Consider the following 23,496-nt stretch of genomic DNA (forward strand, 5'->3'; position numbering starts at 1 on the left):
ATAAATAAATAAATAAGAGGTTCTACAATACCTATAAATAGATTACTTAACTCTTTGTTAATTATAAATAAAAGTCTATATCTTTTTCTTTGAGAATCACCACCTTTAGTCCGTTAATTCATTTCCATTTCCTCCAATAACGGCAAGAAAGATTACTTAGTAAGATTATTCTAGACCAGAAACCAAGAGAATTGAAACAATAAGCGTTCTATTATTACCGATACTATGGTCAGGCATAAATAGATAGACCCAACCGCAAACTAAGTGCATTAGGCATTTATTCAGTACTTCCTTACTCCACCTGGTATTACGTTGTAAAGGTCGTTGAAGCAAGTCATCGTTCGATTCGGTCACGGTCAAGTAACGGTTTAAAGCGCCCTAGAAAAAGGGTCCAATGATCTTCGGATAGTAAATCTTAATGTATCGGCGTTTATTGTTTCATTGAAATTGGTATGGGATATTATTATTTATTACGTGCTAATGATGTAAGTTTAGTATGTGAACAACTATGTGATGAGAGGTAGATGCAGGGTTCCAGCTTTTACGATTCTCTTTGAGCTAAGGTTGATTAGTTGGCATTAACGTTCTTGTTTATAAGATGAACATTCTTTAGTACCTACGTCTTAAAAATACAGTTAATCCTTAACTAGATACTAATTTAGTGCCTACTGATAGAAAAGTATCTCTAGTAATTACTAAAACGAATATAGGAAGTGATATATAGATAAAATTTTATTCTAGTTCATTAACTCAAGTAAAATTCATTTACATAAGTACGATAAATTTATATCTAACTATATTTTAATTATCAATTGAACAGAAAATATGTACCTAATGAAAGTTGCACGCAGTTTCTGGATCAACGATACAAATAGATGTTGATAAGAAAAATTAACGAATCCAATTTCAATGTCAATCACAGCAGACCACAGCACAACGAAAGTAGACTAATCTATCTAATATGAATCATGGCATCCCTATTAGCTGCCCCTTTCCCCAACTTTCACGAAGTCAAGGTTCTCTGGGTCACAGGCACAAAAGGTCGCCACAAGGTGCTCATACCGATCGATCCTGTAACCATTTGGCTCCAATCCAACGCCACGCCAATTCAATATCTATTTACTCCTGATAAGTTCTACTTTTGTATTCTTTATTTTTAACGAAGACATGTTTGATACGTGATGAGGATGTTAAGTTGAATAATTATGCGGAGTAGCGGGACACAGGACCGTTGGCACTCGACTTTGTTTCAATTAATGTGTCCGTACTTTTTTACTCTAGAAAGTAGTATTATTGTGCTTTATAGCCTTTTTAATGGCTGCGTCGGCTTTTTAAATCCGTTATACTTACACGTTATAATATAATTTTTTTCGGTTCAATAAAATTGTTCATTTATTGAAACTTTTATTTACTTAAAAGTCGTCGATTAAAAAGAACTACAAATCAAGACAAAACGTTAAATTTACTGTGTTATTTATGCAGATAAGCATAAAATAATCAAAAGAATTTTCTTGTGTAGTTTCCACCTCATCCTAATGGGTACACGGTACATTACACAACAAATACAAACCAACTCAGAATTAATGATAACGTATAAAAAGAAAACGTGATTTACTCTAATTAATTTAATTAAGTAAATATAAATAGTTTTATTTATAATTATGTATTTAGCATAACCGAGTTACGATTGTCATGTCATCTTATGCCTACAGTTAGATAACAATCAGACGCGAGAGTGAAAGCGTTACGGGCCGTTCACATGTGTTCCAATCTTACGTCAAAACATCTTCAACTTTGGCGGCAAGAAATCATAATATTTAAGAAATATTCAAATTATTCCACTTTTAAATTTGTAAATAGATCGTCATTCAGTCGGTTAATCGTTCATTGGCCTCGTTTGTAATCTGTGGCTACCACAGGTGGCTACGCAAAATCATAACAATGTCAGTGACGACTCGTAGAACACTATCGTTTCGTTCAATGTTTACCTATACGTGTATAATACGTATATTTTTATTGGTTTTATTTGGTAATAAGAATTCATGATTAACAATTTGTTACATACGTACGTATATATGTAGGTACCTACTAATACAAAAAAAAATAACAATCATGCGTTTAAAAAATTAATTGAGCATTCAACATTAAATTACTTAATAATATGAATAAGTATTATTAAGTAATTTAATGTGTATTACACTTAGTTTAAGTAATTGTCGAAATAGTAAAGCCACTAACAGTATCTTAATGCTTTTTCTAACAGTAAACACGAGTAAGCGAATAAAAATCAAGCCGTGACGATGGTTGAAAGTCTCTTTGTAATGTTATAAATCTCATGATGATATCGCAAATAACTTTTTCACTTTTTCATCTCTAATTGCTGCTAATATTCATTTACCTATCTTTATTGGTTAATTAACTACATGCATTAATGGCATTAGCCTATCTTTAGATTTATTCGATAACTTCATTCGGACAGCATTATTTGAATATTTTGTAACTCTATTCTCTAATAATTAATGTGTCGGTATGGTCCCTAGTCCTCCGAGTCATAAAAAATGTATTTTATAAGTGCCAAGAAAATTAAGTAAAAAAAGTTTAAAACCTAAAAAAAATTGAAAAATTTTGAAATCTAAATGGAATTGCCTCTACTTTTAATTACCTACTTGTTATTTCATACTGTCACAGTATAAATAGGTATACTGTGTTGAGTGTTCGTATTACTTGCGACACAGCGGGTGTTATAAAACGTTGAAAACTGAGGAAATGTAGGTATTTTCCAATTTCCAAGATTCGTCAATTTCGCAATCTCCAATAGGGTTTTCTAGACATCCCAAATGCAAGATGGCTATTTTCTAATGATACGTAATACCTAAACAAATATAGGCAATTTGTATGTAAATTAGGCGTCTGCTGTCTCTCATGAATAAGCATCACCACACAATACATGTAAATTAACTGTTATTACGAAGCAAATACATCACCGTTCATTACATAACGAAAAAACGTCCGATTCATTAGCATATCCTTATTTTTTGCGAGTTGTTCGTGCAAATAACTACTTATACGAATACTCTTCTTCACATAGTATTAAACAAAGTCGCTTTCTCTGTCCCTATGTCCCTATATCCCTATGTCCCTTTGTACGCTTAAATCTTTGAAACTACGCAACGGATTTTGATGCGGTTTTTTTTAATAGATAGAGTGATTCAAGAGTAAGGTTATTATACATTGTAATGTTATTATACATTTTATATGTATAATAACATCCATTAAATAGTGGAGAAGTACTGTTATTTTTGAGGTTTCTAATGTGATGTCGTAAAAAATTACATTTTTTCCGCTTACATTGCAAACGCAGGCTGAACCCTACGAATTTTATCAAAATAATATACTAAGTACTATACACATTGAAAAGGTCTACAGAAAAGTCCGCGGTGGCACATGTCTATATCTTATGGATAACCCACAATAACTTATTTTTGTCATTTACTTTTTACGACAAATAATGGCTAATTTTCGATGCGATTTTAACCAATACAACATTAATCCTTAACCAATTAAATACCTCGAATACATTTTTCATTTAATATAGATCTATTTGGCCCTTTACACCGTAAGATTTAAGTGAATATTTTCGAAGATATTACAGATTTAAAAATTGCGGGACGTAGCGTTTGCGGCGGGCGGTACCGGCCGGCCGCCCGGCTATATATTTTATACCCGTGCGAAGCCGGAGCGGGCCGCTATATTTTTATACAGGGTGTACCAAAAAGTAGTGATGAACGGAAGCTGAGAGGTAGAGGACCTAGAGGGCTATCCGAATCACCCCCATGTATGTTATGCGATTTTTCGTAATTTCGGAGTTATGACGATTTTTTCAATTTTTCACCTATCGCCGAGTACGATGATATTTTCACTCATGCTGACGTCAATAATTGCGGAAGATGCTTAATTTTTTTTGTGTGCTAAGCTGAAAGATAGGCCAATTCAGTATGGTAACATTTACTATCGTTAGATCTTTGAATGGAATAAAAAAAAGAATTAAATGGCAAGAAAGATAAAATTACCCAGTATGTTCACCACTTCAAGGGCCCGTAAAAAAATAAAATCACATAAAAAATGTTTTCCGTTTGACTTTTAAAAACTTGCTCTATCTATCAGATAGCTACCCTGAAAATTTCATTTTATTATTCAGAAGGCTTCAATCGAAAAATTTTAATCTAAATGTGGTAAGTGCAAAAATTGAATTAACATGATGATCATTAAAACCAATAAATAGGTGTTTATTTACCAGAAATTTTTAAAATAACCCCGCTGTTGCTCAATGCAAGTACGACATCACCGAAAAAAGTTGTCTTTTAAATGTCTGAATGCCCTTTTATCATTTTTAATGGTTTCTTCTGCTACTATGAATTTCCAGGTTATTTCGTCCAAATTGTGGCATTCTCTCAAGTGGCCGAGGTCTTTTTAATATTCCCATTGAAACAAATCAATGGGGTTTAGGTCGAGGGACCGTGGAGACCAAGCTTTAAGGCAGGCGTCACCGGCGCATGCGCAGGCTGCAACGGCCAGTCCATCTTTCAGGGTATTTTTGCCCTTTAGCCTGGCCTGCACGGTCCCCGGACATAAGCCCTATTGATTTTTTTCCGTGGTGATACTACAAAGACGAGAGACAGCCACAATTTGGACGAAATAACCCGGAAATTCATGGTAGCAGAAGAAACCATTAAAAATGACAAAAGGGCATTCAGACATTTAAAAGACAACTTTTTTCGGTGATGTCGCACTTGCATTGAGCAACAGCGGGGTTATTTTAAAAATTTCTGGTAATTAAACACCTATTTATTGGTTTTAATGATCATCATGTTAATTCAATTTTTGCACTTACCACATTTAGATTAAAATTTTTCGATTGAAGCCTTCTGAATAATAAAATGAAATTTTCAGGGTAGCTATCTGATAGATAGAGCAAGTTTTTAAAAGTCAAACGGAAAACTTTTTTTATGTGATTTTATTTTTTAACGGGCCCTTGAAGTGGTGAACATACTGGGTAATTTTATCTTTCTTGCCATTTAATTCTTTTTTTTATTCCATTCAAAGATCTAACGATAGTAAATGTTACCATACTGAATTGGCCTATCTTTCAGCTTAGCACACAAAAAAAATTAAGCATCTTCCGCAATTATTGACGTCAGCATGAGTGAAAATATCATCGTACTCGGCGATAGGTGAAAAATTGAAAAAATCGTCATAACTCCGAAATTACGAAAAATCGCATAACATACATGGGGGTGATTCGGATAGCCCTCTAGGTCCTCTACCTCTCAGCTTCCGTTCATCACTACTTTTTGGTACACCCTGTATACAACGTTTTCAGCTTTTCTGTAGTGTATTTAGTATCAGCATTGCACCCGTGCGAAGCCGGGGCGGGTCGCTAGTTCGCCAATAAATCTCTGTGTAGTTTAACTAATGCGTTCATTCAACGTGTTATATGAATTTAATTAGATTTTCATAAATCATTAATGTCATTGATATTTAAATTTTACTTAATCGCAATACGATTATGTTAAACGATAATAATATGTTATTTGTAGAGAATAATATGTAGCTAAATTAATAAATTATGTACTTTTAATCTTTCTACTGCAACTGGTAGGCATCTCAATTGTTCAAAGGAAAACCCTTGTTAATACAAGGATTTTCCTACATAATTTATTACCTACTTTTTGCTAAATAATTTATTACCTATGTAATCATAGGTAATAAATTATTTAGCATTACCAATAATTATTTCAATCTTATAGTACTTACTGCCTAAAATATTTATATACTTAATCATTTGGATATATGTATATCTAAGTATTGACGAAACGAAATCAGAACTTAGAAACGGAACTCTGAAGTGTTACATAAGTAGTTTTATATAGAAAAAAATTATATTATGATAGTAAAATATAGAAAACTATAGCATACTCAATAAAATATTTGCATACTAATCATTCATTATAATATAACAATATAAACTTGTTCCTGAATAACAAAGATCATCTGTGGAAAAGGCTTGTAGTCGTAATGCAATGTTTATGTCATGTTCGATTGGTGTAAAGCCACAGATTTGCGGCCAGTTCCGTGTGAACTCTGAGCTGAAGCTCACAGAAACAATATCTATATTTAACTTATATCTAAACCTGTTGGGCTATTTCTATTTATATTAAAGGTATTGATAACTTTCTAACGTGTTAGCTTATTCATTTAGGTTTAATGGTGACTACATATTCTGGTGTGTAATATATGTGATACTGATACATATAAGTAAAATTTATTTGGTTCTAAAAACATTAGAAACATTTTCAAAAGCACTGGATTTTATTATTTGTTTTTAAATGATGTTAAATTAATGAACTATATGTTTAAGTTGTTTACAGTCATAATGAGATTAAATACATTATTGTGATATTATTATATTTGTCTTATACTGTCGGAGGTCGCCTGAAAAAGTTTTCTACTTCTCACATATTATAACAGTAAAGCTCACACGAGTTATGAAGTAAACCTCACAGCTAGCAAGGCCGTGACGTCTCATTACCTCATGTATAACGGACGGAATGTAACTGTTTGACAGCCTCTCAAACTTAGAGTTTATGTACCTAATTGCTTCTTTGAACCTGTCGATCCATCAAACTAGTATTTCATAAATCCAAAACGCCGGTAGGCTTGTTAAATTTACGCTAGAAAACGAACCATTAATCATGTTGTAGATTTGGAAATATCACGAATGTAGAGTCCGAGTTCCGAGTTCCGACGCTTTCAAGGCAATAATTTATTTACAATTCATAATGCAATCACAATCTATGCCCAAGTTCGAGTAGCCCATAAAGCTTAATCTTTTTTATACATATTATATTGCTGTAACGTGTGTAGTAAAATAATAAGGACACTATCTCTCCCCAAATATCTCGGTTAAAGAGCACAAAACATATACATATTATTTTTTTATTTTCTAATAACCAAACATCGAATCAAAGTTCACTACATCCGTCGTTAACAGTACTATAATGAATTCAAAATTTATCCCATATTTTCTCAATGTTCCCAGAAGGTCGCTCGTTACTGACTAACGGAAAATCTAACTGTTTGACGTTCCGACGCCGGGCTTTTCGTTCCAGTTATTGCGATAATCTGCTAGTTTTGAGTTCACGTATTTTTAGAGTAAACAGACAAACAAATGAAGCTTTTAGTCTAGTAATTTGTAAACTAGAGAACGCAACCGTCACTAATTCGGAATGCTCTTGTTTTGGGAAAGCTTAAAATGTCTCCTACACGGTGTTCTGTTTTTACATTTATAGTTCAGAAAATATAATAAAATAAAATACCATTTTGTATAATTTAACAATATATGAATTGATTGGACTTTTTCCGTCACGCTTATGTAAAGATTTAATTTACATTTCCAAGATCCATAAATAAATAATTTTTCCTGTTATACCTATTAAAAATCTCATACAGAAACATATCGTTATACATAAACAAGAATGCACATTAAAACAAATAATAAGCGCTTTACATTCTTGTTATAATAAGCCAATTAAAGTAGTTTTTAGTGTTTTTACTTGTCTTTGAGCGTTATTTTTTGCAAGTACGAGACTAACAATAGGTACCACATTATTTTGCTTTTCAGAAGAAAGTTGTGAAATAAAATTTTAAACAAGAGATAGCTTAAATAAGTCTCTTGTAAGAACTTCATGATTCCATATCATATTCCGATAGGAATATTCCATGAATTTTATAAAAATAATTTTATATAGAAAGTTTTAGTTCGAACACAACAAAAGCTTGCTTATGGTAAAGTGCAATTAAAACAATAATTTAAAATCGGTAATACAAGTATAATGACGTAAAGATATTCATACAATTTAAAACATAAAAGGCTTTGGTCCGGGAGCCAGAAGCAGATTTTATGACCAAGTTCCTCTCAAGCGGTAATTAGTAAAATGCATCAAAGTATAGTATTATAAAGCCTCGTGAACGTCAGCTGGAGCTCGGTTGGGGGGGTGAGCGGTTGTAGCCTCCCACGCACGTAGGGTCGCATCGAGTAACTAGTTCATTTATTGCTAATTGATTATTTAATTATTTAAATAAATAAAATTATTTGATTACATACTTATTCGTTTCAAAAATATTGATACTGAATGTTTATTTCAACTCAACTCTTATATTGAAGCGTAATGTCGAATAATTAAAGATATCGTCATTTCCTCTCAGATGAAAATTTGTGAGTGAGAGTGTTAATATATTGATGCGATAAATAAAAGAATCAGCTAGCAATAAGTTGAGGAAAATCTAGTCAGCTGATGCATATAAATTGGCAATAGATGCTTCTGTCTAACTCCTATGTAATAAGTTTCAAAGTATCAGCTGACGGTTTTTCCACCAAGATACAGCCAGCTGACTTAAATATTTATCCACAGTTACATATAAGCTATCATCAGGTAAATTTTTGTTTGAGAGGAAATCACTGAAAATAATTTTTTTTTTTTTTTCATGTTCGAGACACCAGCTGACGTACACCATGCTGTAACCAGCTGATAATTTTTTTTCGTTGAGATATTGGGTTAGCTACAATTTGACAAATTTTTAGCTGAGAGGAAATGAATGAATGTATTTTTTTTTCCTACGTGCGCGGGAGGCTACAACCGCTCACCCCCCCAACCGAGCGCCAGCTGACGTTCACGAGGCTTTTTATTACTATACTCTGATGCTTCTGACGAATTATCTCTTGAGAGGAAATAATGAACCCAATTTGCACCTGGCTCCCTAACCACTTATATATTTGCTTTATGCACTTTTGTATCATTTATGAAAGTAATCCAGATATCTACTGTTTTGTCTATAACCGTCACAATGTCGGTTAATGGGAAAGGAAATTTAGAAAAGCGCACTCATCCCATACATGTTCATACTTGGAAATCATTGTAAAATCAGTGACAATCAATAATTTTCTACGGTTGTCATAAGAAGTAAACCATTCCGGCAAAACGTGGCAAAAAGGTGAAACTCATCGTCAACCATACCCTCTGAAGAAATCTCCACACAATGCTCTGTGGGAATTTGTAAACAACATAGTAAATATATCCACGCCATAATAATCTGTATTGCGTAATGATAAACATTATAATGGTGTGCTCTAATTGTTAAAATTAAGATACGTTTGGACTGTTGATACGAATTGTAGTAAAGTGAAGCGCGTGAGAATTTTTGTATATTGTAACTTTGTTCTATAGTAAATAGGAAAAAATGATGGGTTTATTTTGCTAAGTTTTTGCTGCAGATGTAATAACAATTGAAGAATTAAGTAATAGAACTTTCTTTCGAATCGTATTTTGTTTATTACACAGATTAGATTAAAAACAATGAAAATCTAGTCTCTAGGTTAATCGTAATCTGCCAGAGTAGACTAATTACAGATAATTCTATTCCTACCACCAAATTATACCTTTCAATACGACGATAAAGACCCATGGAGGGTTGTCGCGTAAAAACCACAGGACAGTTCTTTGGCATATTATGTAGTTAGATATAAGTTACATATTATGTAAATTTATTGACATTATTTTAAAAGAGCAACTATGGAGTTTCTTGCCGATTCTTCTCCATAGATACTGCTTTCCGAATCGGTGGTAAATGTTAAAAATACTATGTAATGACGATTCGAAAGTGCTACTAAATAGTAGTCTAATTGAATAAATGAATGTTTGAGTTTGAGTTTGAATATTTCTATATTAGTTGTATACGTAGTATATTATTATTAGTCTGTGATATTAGCTACTCTTGCACTATTCAGTTAATTTATTAAACTAAAATTAGTTTAAACTATATTTTCATTCCAATACTGTATGATCTACCGCAGAGCGCTTGTAAATAATATCCACTGTTTCTTTTTGTACAGGCGAGACAAGATTAAGCACTTTACATTCGCCTGTAAGATTGTTTATCGACGATTATGCCAATTAAAGTTTACCATGGGCTTGTTGTATTCAGGACGCCCACATCAGTGACATCTCACGCGAACCATCATTATATTCGTGCTAGACTGACTATGTAGGTACTTTAATAATCGAAAGGAATTCTTAAAGAACCCATTTATTTTAAAACAAATTAACTTTTTCTGGCTTTGGTATAATAATTGTTTTGCACGTTTAAATTATAAGTGAAACAACAGCGCTTTATGATTTATGGGAAACATGATTTTACAGAATATATACTTATTAGTTATTACCTACTTATGTCTATTGGTTGTTTGCTACTACGCCAAGTACTACTTCCAAGCTACGTGCTTTTTATGGCGTCTGAATATGTATTGATTAATAAGTATTTTTTATCAAAATCTAAACCGTCTTCAAATTGTCAGAACTAAACCATTCTTCTTCATCTTCAATTCTAACAAAAACAACATGACCATCAATTTGTAATCATATTTACATGGAATGTGAATAAATGTTCTCAATACATTAGTTTCACTCAATGTTATACGCCTGTGTTAAACAGTTCAAAGGTGAAAAAGCACACTAAAGAAAGCTAATGTTTCATGCCAAATTTCAAGAACATTTACTTTCTCAGATTAATGATCTGATTTTTGAAAGCTCACCTTGACTCGAGCCATAAAAGCACCACACTATTTTATTTTCTCATCTTAATCTCAACAGTAATTTGCAAAAATGATGTTGAAGAAAACACGCTTCGTAACGGTTTTGTAAAATTTAGGCTAATGATAAAAGTACAAAACGATTTAGGTAAATGTATTATTCTGATTTTTTGAGTATGGGCAGAAGAAATTCGTAAAAAAAGATATTTCAAACTTTCTGTATTCAAGAGTTTTCGTTTTAATTCTATAGGAACTTGAATTATTTTTTATTTTAATGTCTCTACTTAACCCGAAACATTATGAGCTTTTTCCATAAGTATTGATAATTATATGGATACTTATACACAACTTGTTCAGTTTTATATGGATACTTATAATTTGCACAGTATCTTCCATTTCCTTAACTTCTTTATCAAGTTGCTATAATGGAGTGATTAAGTATGCTCCAACAATTTTCACACACACCTCTTTACGTATCTAATCTTTATTACGTGGTTATTTCAAACATAATACATTGAGTTCAAATAATAGTGCAGCAAATTGGTTACAAAATTAGATGGCAATGAACTTCCACCTATAGTAGAGCATAATCATAGAGCGTGTGGTGTAAATTATAACTACAAGCAGCGGGGTGTTGGCTATTATAAGCTCGGAACCGTAGGCCGTAAATGTACAAAGAACGAAGGTCATTACTGTATGACCATGCAAGATATGGGTACAGACTTTTTACTGGATATACCGTTACCGTTTTGCTTCGGATCCTTATAATTTTAGAGAAGTCATCGTATCGTATCCACGGAATTAACCTGTTGACTAATCTATTTAGAATTATAGGGACAGTGTTGGTGCTTTTTGTTTGGTTGTTAGCTTTTACAACATACCTATGTATAAGTTGAAAAGTTTTTAACCGTGCAATTTAGTAACGTATAGACATTACAATATATTTTTTCTGAATGTTATAATCTAGTATTTATATTTACATAAAAGCTCACTAATTCACTTTTACATAATTAATATAAAAAGGGTGTAAACAAATAAAGTTTTCTTTGAAAATTGTTTATTAATCTGTAGTTAGATAATTGATACGGATTGTTATCTCTATAAGTGAGTAGTCAACTTAACGATCTGGCTTAGAAATGTCGATAAGTAAAGTGCAATAGAGGTGCAAATAAGTTGATAATCTTCTTCATGCCATCTCACCAGCATGCTGAATGAATAAAATGTGTTTTTACGTGCAGTTAATTCAATTATTTAATAGGATAATAATTATAGTTCTAAAAAAATTAAACGAATAATTGCAATGTCTATTATGTTAATAATTTGATATCATAAAATTAGATATCGTTTGAGCTTTCAGCTAAAAGCTCTAACAAGATGTTAATGTTTTATGTTACTTGTTTCAGAAATCTCTATTACTTATTATTAGAATAGAAATTAAAATATTCACTTTTTTGTAGTGAATGGATGTAGATGCTATAAATAAAGCAATGTTTACTATCTAAATAGGTAAGTATCTACTATCTACGTAGAAAATATCTGCTGCAATCGCTCCAAATATTTAAGTCCTAATGTTAATTATGTAACATTAACATGTCCTTTACAAAACAAAGAGGCTAATTTAAAGTAAAGCCTACAGCTACAGCACAATCAGAGGCACTTATCTAAAATCATTCTTGATATGCCTTGAGCGAGCCGCGCTCACTCAATAAGGACACAAGAATGTTCCGGCCTTCGTAGATGTACCTCGATAAATCGTCCGCTAAATTCTTATTCATTCAGCTCCATTGATATACGATGTAGTTCACCTATCTCACAGAATCTTATAGGATTGGAAAGTCATTATACATTTCGGTCAGTGGAATCAGGACGCACGCGAAGCTTTCACTCACCTAATTGTACCATAGGGTTTTATGTTCTTCTATAGCGAGTGAGTGGATATATAGCTGTGATTAAATTTTTAATTATAATTTCAACGCACGAACGAAAATTTGAATATCAATTACTTATTCATCGTCTTTGAAATAAGAACGAATTAATTCGACGACAAAATATACGAATTGATGTCAGTTTAATTATTGCAGTCTCTAATTTAATCAAGCTAATAAAGGTTCATCGTCATAAATAGAGACAAGTTAAATTTGTTTTGCGTTTAAATAATTTTATACTTACGTACATGCGTACCAGAGACGGGAAAAAACACGCATTAAGTTTTTATTTCCTAATTACTGGATTCCTACTCCATATTTTATTTCCACACACCACGCGTTCAGGGTTGACATTTCATAAGGTACCTATTATTAATTAAATCAGTAAGTAAGTCTACAATATATTTTGCAAAACAGCAAAAATATAAACGGAGGCCACTTAAAAATTTGTTGCGTATTGTAATTGACGAAATAGTTATTTGAATTAAATTGCAGAAAAGGCCGAAGCCAAGAATAATAATTATATCCTCAGATTCTCCAAATTACCTACTTATTAAACATGCGTGAAAAGATAAATTATTTTTGTCCAGGGGAACCTAAATAAGAATGGTCTAACCTAAGGGTCTAACTCATCTACTCGCCAAACCCTATAAAATGACAAATCTTTGGACTGAATGGAAAAACATGAGTCAGAAATATCATGTCTCAGCAGCCCTGTATTCTTACAGAATTCACAACATGCCGTTCTTTTTAAACAGTTCTAATTGTAGGTATGTAATCTTCTTAATGTAACTCGGCATTACCGTTATTTCATTTTAGAGCTTGTTATAACCAGTGATTTGTAAAATAATGTGAATATGTATACCGGTATATATTATGTACCTATTTCTTCAATAAATCTGCAACATAACCAATTCCAATGAATTACCCTCATAAAATTTTAAGGCTTTCGTGACCAAATTGACATAATAAATAAAATTTGTAAGATAAGAGAGTTAAAAATACTATCTCGTAAAGTGTTCTGCTGTTCTAAGTCAGTAAATGCCATTCCGCTATATTTCCGTTCTTTGCAAATAGTGAGATAGCCCACTTCGATTAAAACTATTTGTGAGACAATTAAGCCGTGTATCTTACAGTATAAAATATGGCCTCGTAGCGCCAAGATCTTTATCAGTCTTTACGTTTAAAAATAATGTCTGTAATAAGTATGTTAATATGTATTTAATATAATAGTAGTTGCAGATAATTTGGATCCTTGATTTGTTGATTGATGCGCTTTATTTTTAATAGAATTCGAATAATAATATTAGCTCTCGAATTTATTTTTCAGTTAATATTTTCAAAATAACTTACATTGCAAACTTAGGGAGATTTAACGATCTGTATTTTTATATGACAAGTTAAATCCTCACAGAAATGTGCTTGCAAGCTTTTAGGGCTTTTAATTTAATTCTGACTAAAACAGCCAACACTGTTAGCTAAAGTTTTAAGATCTAATTGAATTAATGGATTGCTGGATGTCTTTCACGCAAAAATATCTTTGTCAACTATAAACATTTTGGTACCTACCGATAGATAGATAGAGAAATGGACTCTATATTTTAACCAGATTTCACATGAGTGTGAGTGAGGCCGTGGGCTTCAGTTAGTAATTAATATGTATGTACTAATAAATAACATTTTGTCCCCAGAGCGCGCCGAAATGTGGCGTGCGTTGCTATTCTGCCTGGCGTTCCACCTCGGGTACGGGAAACCCAACCGCGTGGTGGACGTCACTACATCATGTGACAAGAGCTCCATCAGCGTCCACGTTACTATGGACCAGCCTTTCAAGGGTCTCATATTTAGCAAAGACTTCTCTAGAGAATGTCGAGTGCAAGGTTAGTTGTAATTTTAATACAAATAAATATTTATATGTAATGGCCAATTTGACCTTATACAAAACTGTTTTAAAACAAGTAAAAATTTATTGAATTAGATAAACATGTGGTACAACGTTCGTTTTAGTATTTCGTATTGAAATAATATAGAACAAAAATCCCGTAACTTATAGCTCAGTAAAAAGCTTTGGCATTATTATTATCTTTGGTACCTAAGTACTTGATTGGTTCTATCGAGATTTTCATTACAGAGATTGTGTTTTATAATTAAAAGCTTCTATGAGTAATCTAGTTGAATAAATAAATGTTTAAGCTTGACTTTCAAAATATTACAGGGCAAAGGCAGAAAACGGTGTCTATCAATCTACCCTCAAACGCATGTGGAGTGAGGACTTCCACATTGAATACCACAGTAAAAGAACCAGACGATAGGGAAGATCTATATTACAATGTAGAACTAGTTGTGCAGATGGACAGACAGTTACAGCAGTCCACTGATCAAGAAATTATCGTGAGGTATGTTCACACCCCGGACACTCCATACAAAATGATCGTTTTGACAGTCACACCGTAGAGACTGCAAATGTGTGTTAACGCTTTATGGTTGGCACATTTGTGACTAGCGTAAAAAAAATTTCGCGTTTTTCTGATGAAATACATCCGTAAACAGCACAATATCTAACCATTTTCTACGAAAAACGATAATCACAAATCCAAAATAATAAAATTACTTTAAGTCAATTTGATTAATGTTGTCAATCTTCGTTGCGTATCGTCCTTGCAGAAAAATATGGCCCATTTTATGTCTGATCGCGCGGGGGTGAGGTAAGTTTAATTTTGGCGGGAGGCGGAGAGTGCCCGTTCTGTAGCGTTTAGCTACTATTATGTATTCTGTGGTATGTTATAAAAGCAAATACGATTGACATTCTTTGGTTAATGATTGCTATGATTTGTTGATAGGAGCCCTATTTTTTAACTATTCGTATAGTGATGCTGCATGGGCATGTCTGTTTCAATTATTTTTTTAACGATTTTTTGGTGATATGATTTATTTATTTATTTATTTAAGTAATGGATTTGTTTAAAATTAAAGTTTTAACATTTTATATTTCTCGAACCTCTGCCTCTTGAAGTACAGATTGCTAAATATTTACTACCTAGGGCCCCTAGGGGGTTCTAAGAGGGCAGGCTTTTAACCTTTTCTGAACCTGTACTGAAGTAAAATATTAATTATCATTTCAGATGTAAGTTACAGCCGCGTGCAGTGCGAATTACCAGTTCGGCATTAGAAGGAGTCATAAAATCTAAATTACGCGAAATGACTGCTTCTGATGGGAAGAAAGCAAGGTAAAGGCAAATTATTATTGCCTGTTATTAAAATTTTATTAGTTCCTAATTACTTTGACTTGTATTCTTAATAGGTGGTCCGTTTTGTTATAGCCATTTTATTGAAATAGCAATAAAGTTTGAAAGATGTTATGTTAGCTGTAACTACTTGTATACGTAGTATATTATTATTAGTCTGTGGCTGTACTAATCCTGTAGAGAGATCCTAAGATTTCTATACTAATATTATAAAGAGGAAAAGTTTGTAATTATGTATGTATGTATTGTTTTCACGCATAAACCTCTTAACCGATTTTGATGAAATTTGGCACAGACAATCTTAAGACCCTGAAAGAAGATAGGCTACCTTGTATTGCGAAATATGTACCACGGGTGAAGCCGGGGCGGACCGCAAAACATAAAATATCCGTTGGGATACTATTACCACATAGTAATAATAACTCAACAAAAATATCTGGAAAGTTTGGATACAGATTTTAGAAATACAGTTTGTTAATGATCCCGTAGTAGGTATGTACCTACCTAAGAAATAGAAGAAATGCACCTATATTACGTAGAATTTAATTCATCATTTCAAATATAATCTCCAATTCCAGAACTGGCCGCAACCGCCAAGGTTGGGAGAATCCCATGGAGGTAGAACAAAGGGAATGGCTGCTGGAATCAGCTCGAGCGTGGATGGAGTTAGCTCCGACTGTCGCGGGCTCTGAACCAGCCACTGTGGAGGTTGGCCAGCCCACTAGGCTGCTCATACAATGCACTTTACCGGGTACGCGTAATTTTTTACGGAGACTTTTAAAATGAGTTATTGAAAGAAATTGTTTATTATGTATATTATATATCTCACATTCATTATATTTTGTGTTTCATGCACTTTAATAACGTATACTTATATACCTATAAACATATTTCATTCAAGTTAAAAACTTACCTGTAACCTGGGTAGAAAAACCTGAAGAATTGTGGTTGGCTTACAGGCATCTGTCACGAATGCAATTTCGTAATTCATAGGATATTTTTATTAATTACATTGTATTGTCACAAATAATAAAATTGAGTATTTACAATTTTCAGTTGGTGTTGGTCTGCGAATAACCAATTGCGTGGCCCACGACGGCTTAGGAGAAGCGTCACAGAAACTTCTAGATGAAGCAGGTTGTCCCATAGACGAGACCATCTTCAACAAGCCATCTATACACAAACATAACCACCATAGCGCTGAAATGGACTTCAGCGATCTTGAACCAGCAGACACACAAAGAAACATGGAAGAGAACAAAAACCTAAAAATGGCCAAGACCGATCCAGAGCACGTGTTGAAAAATTTCATGACGTATCAACACGCAGTGACGACATTTGCGGCTTTCAAATTTCCGGATCGAGCCAAATTACACTTATCTTGTGGTATAGAACTGTGCAAAGGACCATGCCCTAATATCGATTGTAAGGCACTGCAGAAACCGCAACGTACGAAAGAAGGTTTAGTAAGAAAAGCAAGGTTGGACAAGGAGGCTAAAGGATTGGTTATAGATAGGCTGGAAGTTTATAACAGTATAGAGGTTCTGGCACCTAATATTGAATTGGAAGATGAAGCTTCTATACGAGGTGAGGCTTTTATAACCTTTTACCCCGATGCGTTTCCACTTTAATTTCTAAATAAATATAAGGATTTTGGTTTAATTTTAATGAAGAAATTAACTACATAGGAAGAATTTAAACTCACCAAATTTCAAACAATTAAATTTAACCAATTTAATTTAATGAATTTCAAACATTTTTTTTATATTTTCCAGGTTCAAGGAGACTTGAAAGCGATGAAGAGTTAGTCCGAAAATTTTCCCCAGGTGATAAAACAATATGCCTATCGCCTGGAAAATTGGCTCTTGCATTTTGTATATTAGGCATAATTTTTCTATGCGCAATAGCAATAGCCTTTGCGTCCTTGGTGCGAGCGAGACGGCGCACTGGCCGCGAACCTCCTCATACTTCCCTCTCGTTCTACACAGGCAGCAAGAGCTTATTTTCCTCTAGCGAAAGTTCGAGCTCTGGTCTTAGTGGGAGTAAATTACTTCTAACAGACAGTCCTTACATGGATCATCACTCATCATCAAGTAACAATTGGCCATATCCTCGACCGTTTTAGTCGACTTTAACTTCTAGAAAATTCCTCCTATGGTGGGATGAAACTTTATAAAGTTTCACATAACGTGAATTATGTAAATTTTATAGGAAAAGCATATCATTAAAATATTATATAATTTATAAGCCATTTTGGCTACCTGAGTGCTTTAGTTATAAAATAATCAGGTTACAATGTAAAATCAATACGTATTATTTTTACACAAATGAACTTTTTAAATGCAAATCAAGAGGCTTGAAGCTTGATAAAATAAACAGGCTTAAATTAATTTTAAAGTGTATTAGTTATACAAACAATACAAGACTGTTCTTATGATTTATTTATTTGTATATCGTTCATTGATATGTACTACCTAGTTTATAATTCTTCCATATTTATAATCTTAAGTTATTCGCTTTTGAGGAAGAGCTTTTGTAAGTTGGGCTATAGCATAATACCAACTGATCATAACGGGAGTGGTAATAGATAATAAGCGTATATATAATTAATAATTATGGCAATAGTTTAATTTATAAGACGTAGTTATAATAATGATTCACTGAACATTAGCCCTTCCTCGAATTATTTAAAATTTAAGAAAATGTTTACACCTGCATATAATATATTTAAATAATGTGATAAATATTTTATGGATCTTTCTATACATATTTTTAACTTTTTACAGTTTAAAATAAAATTGTAAAACAATTCTGGAGCGTTTTATTTCGATACCTAATAAAAATAAACACATTTACATACAATATGTATTACATATCTTAAAATTATTGACGTTTATTATATTTCTGCTAGAAAATAAATGCTATTTGAAAATTGTTCGTTACCAACATGAAACATCATAAATTCAAGTAAAGTATATTATTCGCTTACACACGGCCCGGCCGTACCCAGGCATGCAAAAAATAGGGAAAATTAAAATCACTAAAATGTATTTTATTTTCCCTTTAATAGTTTTTATCATAAATTTACAATAACAATTATGTATTTGCGATAGTAAATAATATTTTATTGGAATTTGACATAATAATAATTATGTTCTTTTGGAAAAGCTGTTCAGTTTTATGGGCTCATTACAAGTATTATGGGGATTTTGTTGCATTCTGTATACGTAAATATGATAATCTTATATATAAAAATGAATCGCAAAATGTGTTGGTAAGCGCATAACTCGAGAACGGCTGAACCGATTTCGATAAGTAATTCTTTTTTTATTATATTCCTTGAAGTACGAGGATGGTTTTTATGTAGAGAAAACGACCCTACCATATGTCGGTGTTAGCTTTGGCCGCCATTGAAGATTCGTTTCTTTAATGAAACGCGTTATACATATCTTGGTTATTAATAATTATTATTAGGTTATTAGTTTATTAACACAATGCATTGATTTTGAATTTCCCGCTACTTTAACATCCCTCGGTCGATTATCATAATGCATTCTAGATGGCGCTAGCTGTGGGAAAATAAACTTAAAAATAATTCACTTAAAATAATTTTATTAATTTATAAATACTTTAACGAGTTCTAACATATTACTTTATTCATGTAATCATGTTTATAAAATAATAGTCATTTCAAGTTGCTGTATGCGAAAAAAACTTATTTCGTTTGACGCCATCTATGGCTTCAGCATAGAACTAAAAAACAGAGTATATAAATTAATATTGAAACGACATAGATTATCAAACAATAAATATCTAAATCAAATTAAAAATTAATTCCATATAAGTTTAATTTATTTTTCTAAATGAATAATAAATACTGGATTGCGTACTTCCACTTGGTAAATTAGTTAGCAAGTTTAATTTTATTATAACCATAGACTCTCTTGGTTTATGTTTTTGCTTATAAAATTCTATGCCGGTGCATGACATCATCTTGGTCAAAGATTAAAAAAAAGAAATCTTATATATAAAAATGAATCGCAAAATGTGTTGGTAAGCGCATAACTCGAGAACGGCTGAACCGATTGCGATAATTCTTTTTTTATTATATTCCTTGAAGTACGAGGATGGTTTTTATGTAGAGAAAACGTAAACATGTACCACGGGTGAAGCCGGGGCGGACCGCTAGTTACCTATAAAATGAAACTCCAATTAAACGTTTTCTCTAAGTTTAATAATAAATTTTTAAGATTTACTTTTTATTCAATTCTTAAGCATAGTATGTTTTGATTCTTACTTCTTATAAATTTTTTTATTTGAAAAATTCCTATTTGAATAAGCAATTATTATTAAAGTTAATAGTCAATATTATTCAACATTTTCACAATTAAGGAAATAAACTAGTATCAATGCAAGACATACGTAAATTATCTTTATGGGCTTATTTTAAGGATTGTTTTTCACTTTTCAACCTTAACTTTTAATCTATATTTAAAAAAAATTAAGGCATATCTTAGTTAATTATTTACTTTTAGGATATTATATACACAAACTGATCAAAGGTTAGGGATAACATAAAGCTTTCTGTTGACACAAAGTAGAAAATATAAAGTAACTACTATATTAATCTTTGTTAACGTATGCATTATCTACAATTTACTTAATCTATGATATGGGCGGTAAGGTGATGCTTCGCGACGGTCAATATATATAAAAGTACTCTGTGGCGACGGTCTTTCGCCTTGCCCTCGATGCCGTGTTCGTACTCGTATTCACGGATGATAATTAGAAAGATTTGTATGTGAAAAGTGAATAATAACGTATTGATATATTTTTAAGTGATTGGGTTATGCATAAAAAAGATAAAACCGGCAAAAAAACTAGTTATTGGTGTAAAGTTTGACTTGGGTTTCTGAGTAAGCCTGAAAGTGGTAGCGGTATTTGTGTGAACTGAAGAACTACTTACACCCGAGGAAAACATTCCTGGATTAGTTTTGCAGGTATGATTTAATAATAATATCAACTTATATTTTTTATCACAGATCTGGTAGATAAAATACAATCTTATTTTGTTTATGATAGTTTCGATGTAGGTGTCCCAAATATTTTTTCAAATCGAGTTTGATAGCTTGTGTAGGTAGGTACTTAATCAAACAAAAAGTAGAAATCTACAATGTACGTATGAAGGTAAATAACATATAATTGTATTTCAATAGATACCTAACAACTTATAATATTTATCGTAAAGCTAGAATATTTTATCAACTGTTTGATAATTAGTAACTCAAGTCCACACCCGTAACAGATTGCATAATGTTAAAGAAAGTACCTATATATTTATTTAAGTTTTATTCTTATCTTATCAAAACCAATAAGCAAATTTTACATTTAAAAATCGACTCATCTTGCAAACATTTTTGTACATGAAAACTTACAAGTGCCTATTTATACCTTATTTTACAACCACCTATTCGAAATATCGCTTCTAACGACAATTAATAAAGATAGTTTCATCTATATTAATAACTAGTGGTCCGCCTAGGCTTCGCCCGTGGTACATATTTTGCAATAAAAAGTAGCCTATGTCCTTTCTCAGGTATCAAAATATCTCCATACCAAATTTCATGCAAATTGGTTCAGTAGTTTAGGCGTGATTGAGTAACAGACAGACAGACAGAGTTACTTTCGCATTTATAATATTAGTATGGATTAATTACTAAGTATACATATTTACTACTTTATATATTATAATATAATATATACCTAGTACATATAATTTGATCCTATAGTATGTTGAATGAGCTGTGACTATCATGTTGCTATGTGCTAAGGCCACACACCTCACATTCAATTGCTGTGCAAGGTCTGATTATGTGCATCTATATAAATATATTCCATGAACAAATATACAAAAACAATTTATGCAATAAGTAATAACTAATAGAATAAATTTGTTTGGGAATAGTAAACACTAAAAACATACCTTTCAAAATATAAGTTGGAAACCTCATGTCGTATATTAAGAAATAATTTCCTCTTCTAACCAAATCTTGACATGAATAATCATATAAAAAATTGGTTGTTTTTTTAAAGTAGGTTTACAATTGAGATGTTTACGTGATAACATAATGCAGTGGTAGCGCTCGAGATGAGACGGGAGATCGGTCCGTCTCTCTCTCGTTATACCTGCGATCGCGCTCATGAGGTTTTGGTGTGACGCAAGTTTCTGAACATGTCACCCGACTAAAACGATTTTAAAAACGTTATCACATTAAAAACTCCATTTGCCATCAATCATGGGTGGTAGTAAATTTTTAAATCTAAATTAAAAAAATATGCTTGACCTGTCTTGATAATCACATCTTTGTGCAGAACCAGAAATTATTAAGAATATTAAATCTTTTGCTTGAGTGAGCAGTTCATAAATATTATTTTTATATTTGTTGTTAAAATACAAATCTAGACAGTTGAATCTAAGAGAAAAAGGAAAAATTCTCACACAATATACAAAACTACCCTCATAATATTTTATATTTATTTATTTGTTCACAAATAAACTTCTGGGCCAGTCATTATAGTGCCTGAATATAAAATTATAAAGGTAATCCTAATCATTATAATTTACAATATAATTCTAATCTTTTAAATGATGGATTACTGTATAATTATTAATGAATATAATTAATGGAGCAATTAATTAATATTACGCTAATATTATATTCACCTCTAATATGACATCAACCATAGAAGTTGCTTTAAAGTAAAGTGCCAATTGTAACAAGGCTAAAGGCTAGTGGGAATGATGTCATTGACTCGTCATGTGTATTTGGGATTTGTAAATATGTAGTACTTTTAGTTTTATATCCTTTGATAATGTTTATGTCAGTAATTTTAAGATTATTTAAACTTTTACATGACGTAACTTCTCTGAAGATATATTTTTCCTAATTTTCATTTGTGATGTTATGAACAGACTTAACTTTGTCTATAAATGAATTCATCACAAGCATATTTCAATTGAATTTGGCGAAACTCGCTCGGAATTTCCTGACAGAAACTCGTTCAAATGGACTATCAATCAAACAACTTTACAATATTGTATTATTAAAAGTTTAATCTCTCTCCTACTATCTCGGGCTTATAGGAATACGAAAGTGTCTATAATAAATGTTTGATCAACCGCATGAGTTTATTAATGTGAGAAAATCTTTGTGGATCCTATAGTCTATTAATTTTGGTAAAAACTTAGTATCATATTAATTGAATGCTAACAGGGCAAATAAGTAAATATTCCCTAAAGAATGCCCAGTATAGATTGATCGTTATTATTTCAAGGATTTAGCGGTTGTTTGTATAATGCATAGGTTTACTATTGTGGCATGCATAATTAATGTAGAGATGAATAATATAATGTAAGACCTCCCACTATTATGATTTAAATCATTAAAGCCTTATTTTTGGAACTGATTATTTTGCTCAAGAACAATACATATTTTAAAATATCTTTATTTAAAAATATTATTTTTGCTAGATAATCAGTGCCTCGTCAGCCTGAAATATTACTGCTTCAACAGATAATTTTATGAAATTTAATAAAATTCTGCGATAATCAGATTTAAATCCGTACAATAAATTGTATTAAAAATAGGGTACACACTGCCATTATTTTTCACTATTTACC

General features: G+C 31.9%; 1 protein-coding gene across 1 annotated transcript in view; it reads left to right on the forward strand.

The window, feature by feature from the left end:
• Positions 1-18,625, forward strand: part of cyr (cypher) — a 37,078-nt gene extending 18,453 nt beyond the window's left edge. The window contains exons 2-7 of the mRNA XM_090104013.1: positions 14,262-14,450; positions 14,786-14,966; positions 15,693-15,797; positions 16,394-16,566; positions 16,872-17,402; positions 17,591-18,625. Of these exons, the coding sequence (XP_089960139.1) occupies positions 14,273-14,450; positions 14,786-14,966; positions 15,693-15,797; positions 16,394-16,566; positions 16,872-17,402; positions 17,591-17,940 (1,518 nt within the window). The 5' untranslated portion in view covers positions 14,262-14,272 and the 3' untranslated portion in view covers positions 17,941-18,625. The remainder of the gene's footprint in view (positions 1-14,261; positions 14,451-14,785; positions 14,967-15,692; positions 15,798-16,393; positions 16,567-16,871; positions 17,403-17,590) is intronic.
• Positions 18,626-23,496: the final 4,871 nt, after the last annotated feature.

This window comes from Colias eurytheme, chromosome 7 (genome assembly GCF_061535395.1).
Source record: "Colias eurytheme isolate Ceu_HAF_F1 chromosome 7, ilColEury1 Martin Lab GWU primary, whole genome shotgun sequence".
NCBI lineage: Eukaryota > Metazoa > Arthropoda > Insecta > Lepidoptera > Pieridae > Colias > Colias eurytheme.